At 35.4% G+C, this 7,474-nt stretch overlaps 1 protein-coding gene across 1 annotated transcript; it reads left to right on the top strand.

Moving 5' to 3' along the window:
• On the top strand, positions 1-7,175 carry LOC137734603 (uncharacterized). Its single transcript, XM_068473842.1, has 9 exons — positions 1-204; positions 2,320-2,576; positions 2,724-2,791; positions 4,799-4,865; positions 5,002-5,156; positions 5,283-5,353; positions 5,696-5,764; positions 5,979-6,079; positions 6,634-7,175. Exons 1-9 carry the CDS (start codon positions 27-29, stop codon positions 6,925-6,927), a joined length of 1,260 nt encoding a protein of 419 aa, XP_068329943.1. The 5' UTR covers positions 1-26; the 3' UTR covers positions 6,928-7,175.
• The last annotated feature ends 299 nt before the right edge of the window (positions 7,176-7,474 follow it).

Below are 7,474 nucleotides of genomic sequence, written 5' to 3'. Positions count from 1 at the left end.
TGCAGTGCTTCGATTAGTGGTTTGGGATGGCATCAAAATCAAATCCAAAAGTAGAGAATATGAAGAGTTTTTACAGGCAAAGGAAAAGCACTAGCATTGGTGGTACCTCTAAGAAGAAAAAATCCCATTCGGCCGCTCACCCAAAAGCTACTGCGGCCTTTTTCGGCTCAGGTGTAATTTCACACGGCTCTCTGGACCTCAAAGGTCCGTCTATCCTCTTGCTTTCAATTTTTTCATAGATTATATTCTTGTTGTGTGAATATTTGTTATGGTTTTCACTACCCATTTCCTTGTTCATGTATTGTATCCACTCCGTTGCCAAATTCCTTCTAATCTTCCGTTGTTGGGCGTCCCAACCATTTTTGCAATAAAAAAATTTTAGTGGACTTGGATTATCATTAAAATTTATAGATCCAAAAAGTATACATTCGTTGGTTTGATTTACATGTTATTCCGTGTTTAAGTTAGTATTGAAACCCCTAATTTCCATTTTAACGAGATCTTTGTAGTTGCATGAAATTCCAGTACTTTCTGTCCTCAGATGCAAACTCGCATCAACTGTTGTTGTGGTTGTTCATGTTGAAGTTGTAAATGGATTTGAAGAAAATTAGATGAAGTGGTGATTGGAAGGGATAACTTTCCTTAATGATTAGGTTCTATTACTTCTTTCAACTGTATTTATTTCTAGGCACCAAATATGGGCGTAACCTTTTTTTTTTTTTTCCCCTAGATATTGGGTAGATTTACACTATGTTTGGATGAGGGAAATAAACATGGAATTTTGGTAAAAGTCAGAATTTATAAATTGACAGGCACCAATTCTCTTGTTTGGATTCATAAACATAGAAATTTAGAATTTCCGCATGGAAAAAAACTTGGAATTTGTGACCTCCAAATCCCAAGTTCAAATTCCATGTAAATAGGTGTCATTTCTCAACTTCTATGATTGAGAGTTTAAAAATAACAAATTCTGTATTCAATTCTATTGTTCTTTTAGGTTAACCAAACAAGAAAATTTACAAATTCTAGAAAATAAAATCTCGTCATTTCAATTTTTTTTTCATTTTTAAATTCTGTAATAATCTTAAATTTCTTCACCCAAACATAGTGTTAAGGTATTTAAACATCCAAAATAGAGTAAAGAATGTGTAAAACTTTAGGGCTTGTTTGGTATCCTACCCAAAAACTTTGATTGTTCCTAAAAATAATTTTCAAATAACATTGCTAAAAACAGTTTTCTTTTAAATCTCAAAATTTCAAAAATCTGTTTGGTTGAGTTTTTAAAAATAGATTTTATAGTTTGAATTCAAACTACCTTGAGCAAAAATTGGAGGAGAGAAAGACAGGGAAAGGGCGAGGAGGTGAGGGAGAGAGCAAAAAATTACGGTGAGAAAGTGAGGAGTGAGAAGAAAGAAAGGGTGATGAGACAAAGGTTGAGGAGAGAGAGAGAGAGAAGACAGAGTGACATGGGGAGAGAGGAAAGAGAGGGTTAGGAGAGAAGAAAGAGAGGGTTAGGAGAGGAAAAAGAAAAGGTTAAGAGAGAGAGAGCAAAAAAAAGATGTTGAGGAGAAAGTAGAAAAAACTCTAAAAACTCACTTTTAGTGTTTTTAAGAAATAGCCTATATTTTTAAGTTAGTTTTGAATTCAATTTTTAAAAAGAGTCCTACCAAACAAGAATTCAACGCTTAAAACTCAAAAAGTGTTTTTCAGTTAAAAAAGTTGAACTCAAGTAGGATACCAAACAAGCTCTTAGAGTTTGGACTTGTTTCCATTATTTACCTCAAGGGGGCACCGATATAGGCACTAGTAGATAATGAATCTTACATAGCTAAAAAATTTAAAGGGAGTTGGACTAAGATCGATATTTAATGGCATCTTAAACTTTTGTATTAGGATCCAACTGCCCCTGACTTTTAACCCTTGGAGTTTTGAAACTTCAAAGTAGCTCAGATATTGGAGTCCTCATTGTTTCTTATAAGAACATAGAAGGTCAAGTTTCAATTTATTGTTTGGAACTAATACATACCCTAAACCCTAATTTATCATTGTTTTACAATAGTCTGTTTTTCTATGCATTCTTAAATTTCTCTACTGTGGAATCAAGGGTTAAGGAAACCAATAATGTACATGTGTCCAAATATTATTGGTGTAAAATTTTTGGTACGGGGACCCTAGGTACAGAAGATTTGAGGTTATATTTTTTGTGAAACCAGTTTAATTTTTTTAATTTTTATTTGAAAGAAAAACAGTATAGAAAAGTCAGGAGCGAGAACCAATAAGTTTTCATGGGATGCATATCCATCAAATTATTGTGTGCAGTGCTTCGATTAGTGGTGGTGGTACTAGCATACTGCGTGTTGCTGATACGACAGGCCAATTCTCACACCGAGTCGGGGGAATGGAGCTGCGAGTCGGAATCTGAGATCCGGGTCCAGGCCGAGTTCGGACCGGGCCTTATCACTCTGGATGGTCATGCCGACGACTGGAAGGATATCGATGGGTTCGAGTTCTCCCTCCTCCCTGCTCTTGACCCAGATGCTGAAAACGAGTACAAAGGTGGAAAGATGACTGTTAAGGTACTCGTATTGTTACTGTGATTTTAAAAATCTTAAAACAATCCTAAATAATCTTGGTTGATTTTGTTTTTGTGTGTCTATGTATGATGTATTTGAGTTTTGTTTTTCTTATATTTTGATGCACAATTAGAAATGGGTTTATTGCAGGCTTTGCATGATGGCCGTGATGCCTTCTTCATGGTTCAAGTTGATGGGGACTACGCTTACTCTAAGGGGTAAGTTTTATCTAATGTATGAATATTTCATATCCTTGTGGTCAAATTTTAGGGTTAAGTACGAATAACTACCCAAACTTTTAGGGCGATTCCAAAGTAGTGTCAAATTTTTAAAACATTCCAAATAACTACTCAACATTTTAACATTTTGAAAGTTATACATATGTTAGGTCACCGATGTTAAGTCAAGAACTTACTAACATTAAGCTATGACTTTACTAGAATTCCATGTTGAGGTGGACATATACTAAGGTAGGTTTTCACCAGTTGTCATCTTTAGTGCTATAATCCCCAAATCGACCCCTTTTAGCCAAGTTAAACTGTAAATTTGCTTAGCTAAATTGCGTTTATTTGGAGATTCAAAGCACCATAGATGACTTGAGAGTTCAAACACGCTTCATATTTGACCACGTCATCGCTTAACGGTTATGGTAGTGAACCTAACGGATGTCCATTTTCAAAACTTTAGGTAGTTATTTGGAATGTTTTAAAAGGTTAGGACCAATTTGGAATCACCCCAAAAGGTTGCGTAGTTATCCAGACTTATTTTTACTAAATTGTTGGGGACTACGCTGTTGAAAAACACGCCCACTAGACCTTGTTCTCTAATGTAACCAACGTCAATAGACTAAACTAGAAACACACAAGAATTATATTGGTTCGGCAGAACTTTTGCCTACCTCCAGTTGTGATTTCTCTACCTAGAGAAATCACCGCTCCTTTGATTAATAATAGAGATTACAAAACTTTTGCAAACCCTAGAACTAATCTCAAAACTCTCGGCTGTCTCTGGCTATTTTCTCTCTCTCAAAATTAAGCCTTGCCTCACCCTATTTATAGGCATAGGGTCAGCTTACATCTCCCAAGGCTGATTGAATTCCTATTTCTAAGTGGATTAGGAAATTACACTTATCCAAATCCAAATAGACTTCTAGAAATCCAAACCTAAATTGAATAAGGAAAACTGAACTTTCCTAATCCCTCTAGGACAAGAGTCGGTATACCTGTAATTTTCCTAAAACAAACCCAAACCGACTAGGACATATTTGACTAGCCAAAAATCCTAACGTACACTTACTCTAAGGGGTAAGTTTTATCTACTGGATGAATATTTCATATCTTTGTGGTCAAATTTTAGGGTTAAGTACGAATAACTACCCAAACTTTTAGGGCGATTCCAAAGTAGTGTCAAAATTTTAAAACATTCCAAATAACTACTTATCATTTTAACATTTTAACATTTTGAAAGTTATACATATATTAGGTCACCGATGTTAAGTCAAGAACTTACTAACATTAAGCTATGACGTTGCTAGAATTCAATGTTGAGGTGGACATATACTAAAGTAGGTTCTCACCAATCGCCATCTTTAGTGCTATAATCCCCAAATCGATCCCTTTTAGCCAAGTTTAACCTTAAATTTGTTTAGCTAAATTGCGTTTATTTGGAGATTCAAAGCACCATAGATGAGTTGAGAGTTCAAACACGCTTCATATTTGACCACGTCATCGCTCAACGGTAGTGAACCTAACAGATGTCCATTTTTCAAAACTTTAGGTAGTTATTTGGAATGTTTTAAAAGGTTAGGACCAATTTGGAATCACCCCAAAAGGTTGCGTAGTTATCCAGACTTAGTTTTACTAAGTTTCAGTTTTATTTGAACTTTGATTTGGTTATAATTTTTTTATTTAATAAAACTTACTGAATCCAATTTTCATTTTAAAATTGGATGTTTAAACCTTTTTATTATTCAGTATTGGTGGCAAGAGTTGCGATTTCTTCTACATTTTTTGTTTTGTTTTACAATTACTGTTGTTTTTACCCTCATATATTCTTTGAAGATTATGTTAGTCGTCATTGTCTGGTAAGTTTCTACTTTTGACGACGTGTTGGTTGAATTGATTATGTCTAAGTGCATGCTTTCTTGGATTGCATTACCAGTTAATTATTTCATGCCTTTTTTTCTTAGCAAGACACTTTTTGAGATTTGTTTTTCTTTGATTTAGGGACAACAATAAATGCCCATCTGTTGCCCTCATGTTTCAAATTGGCAGAGATGCAACTTATCATAGCGTAAGTTACTCCACTGGCCTGTTGAACCAACAATGGAATATGGATATACTTCTATTTTTCTATCAACTTATACAATACTGGCCATCCCTTTCTACTCGGTCGGGAATTCAAGCCAAATGGATTTTTGTGTTGTTAGATGGGTGGCTGCAAGGAAGGAGTTGACTCTTGCACAAACAAGACCTGCAAAGGTCATGAAGTTGACATTATGCACTTCTCAATTGGAAATGCTATTCCTGGACGGCTCTATGGTGGAAACCCTATAGACAACAGCAATGGAAATGGCGGTGACAGGTGCGTTCTAGTACAACTCATTCTCTTGAATTTATTGCAATGATCCACTTGTTTGGGAAAATGGATTCTGTTTTATCATTTCTAAACTCCATTTTATTGTATTTCTATTTATCTTTGTTTCAACAGGTTTGGTCATTTGGTTGATCTTTATGCATGGAATCCGCATTGTAGATACCTAGATGGAATTGGTTCTTCAGGTATTTTTGGGAGTTATTTATCCGACTACTACTTTAATCTATTTTTCTTAATGGGCATGAGAACCTACATAATGATAGAAAAAAGGGACTAGGGAAAGTTGCTACAAGAGTTAGGAAGTCATTAAGGCGCATTAAGTTTTTGAAATGATATTTCAATGTCAAAGATGATAATCTCGCAAGTTTGGTTTATTTTAAAAAGTGATCTCATTCATTATCTTGAGTATCTCTGGCCTACCCAGCAACAGTTAACTATTATCTTCTGAACCCCTCTTCCCCCCACGTGCAGAAAGCTGCTTAAGTTTCAGTGATCAAATCATTTAATTTATCTTTTCCCATTTTCAGCAAATGATTCTAGTGCACAAAATGATTGGAAAGGTGCTTGGTGGCACAGTAGCTTGAATGTTCACTCAGGTAAATTGGTATATCATCTAAATATTATATAATGATGGATGTAACTGTATATGTTGCACTTTGAGAAGAGAAATGTATAACTTTGTGTTAATGGTCCACCGCTGGAAAGGTCCATGAATGTGACATGAGCTTGAATTACCTACTCAACCCTCCTTAAACCCAAAGATATGTTTTTTCCCCTCAATGTTACTTTTTTTTTTGTTTACTGTTACAGGTTTTGTGGAGGAAGATAGCCCGTATTCATCAGATGCTCAAAAGGGCACATTTTATTTTGAATTCTCAAGGCCTCTGAGAACTATGGATCGTCTCCAACAGGTTCACTTGATGCTTTTAAATTTCTAGCGACCTGGAATTTAGTTCTTTTCCCTATTAAATTTTGGTACACCTTGTAGCATGTGTTATGAAAGTTGCTCATTGTTGAACAAAGAGGATTATGGACAAACACTACTTAGCATTCTTACTAGTGGAAAATTCGTTTATATCCCTAGGACAAGATTGTTGCAATCATGTAATGATCCTTTCCTTTGCTTTGTTTTTTTGTTCTCCTTTGTTATTTTACTTACAAACTTTATTTGGCAATTTAAGCTATAACTATCTCTTAGAATATTTACATGCTGTCAAAACATACTGTACAAAAGGTCTTTTTCGATTGATTACTGACAATACTGTTGATCCTCCTTTAAAACTTCAATTTGAAATTTGTTTGCACATCCATCTTATGTAACTTGAGACTAGAAATATTACATAGTTGAAATAATGTTATTATTGGTCTATATCTATATACATATTTATATTTATAGATTCCATAGGCAATTTCAAAGTGTAATAGGTCTCTGTTAAACAAGTTTTTTTTGTGTTCGCTCTTGCAGGACGTTCAATTCACAATTGGAGGATCAAGTAAGATGTCAGTTGCATTCTGGTATCCAGTTGATAAAAAACCGTGGCGTGGCTCTGGACACTATTCTATTAGCTGTGACTGGGTTCCCTTAGATATCTCTTCAAGAAGTTCTCTGCTGACCACAGCAAGACCAAGTAGCTCGGTTAATGCTGCCAGTGTTTTTGCCCTTCTCTTATCAGTAATCTCGTTGTGTGCTTCTGTCTTTATTGGGTATTGGGTCGTGAAACCCAAAACTTTTCAGTTCACTCCCATGGAAAATCTTTAAATAGCATTCTAGGTGTGGGATTCTTCTCAACTACATGTCATTCTGGATTATTTTTTAATTCAAAACTGAACGGCGTTCTAGGATTTATATAGCTGATCCTACTTAGTAAGGTTATGTTTAGTCATTTGTCAGCTTGCTTCAACATTGCTACTGGATTTTCTTCTTTGGTCAATTCCTTGCTATTGGAACTGTGTCCCCTTTACTCATTGTGTGGTTCATTGTTAATAATATATGTTCCATTTTTTTTTTTTGGGGTGTGGTATACACACATCCTTTTAATTTTCGGTCATCGGATCGAATGAATTGAAGAAGATTAAGGGACAGAAATCAACAAGAGGTGTGTGAGAAGTAAAAAATGGTTTTTTTTTGGGAGAACACAGAAATTCGGATATCACCTATTTGTGCCTCAATATTTTGAGTGAGTGTGGGAACCAAATGTACCGGCTCTTGGAGGGGCGACACGCGGACTAAAACAGCCCAGTTTAACGAAACTGTCCTTCTAGTGATGAACGAGACACCACTTCAAGAATCTCTCTGGGCAGAGGAG

Source organism: Pyrus communis, chromosome 5 (assembly GCF_963583255.1).
Source record: "Pyrus communis chromosome 5, drPyrComm1.1, whole genome shotgun sequence".
NCBI lineage: Eukaryota > Viridiplantae > Streptophyta > Magnoliopsida > Rosales > Rosaceae > Pyrus > Pyrus communis.
This window is presented reverse-complemented; position numbering and strand designations above follow the sequence as displayed.

Excerpts from the sequence above, each read along its gene's own strand:
- LOC137734603 (XM_068473842.1), top strand. The coding sequence starts at position 27 with ATGGCATCAAAATCAAATCCAAAAGTAGAGAATATGAAGAGTTTTTAC. Across the intron at positions 2,577-2,723 it reads GTGGAAAGATGACTGTTAAG|GCTTTGCATGATGGCCGTGA; the intron begins GTACTCGTATTG and ends GGTTTATTGCAG. Across the intron at positions 5,765-5,978 it reads TAGCTTGAATGTTCACTCAG|GTTTTGTGGAGGAAGATAGC; the intron begins GTAAATTGGTAT and ends TTACTGTTACAG.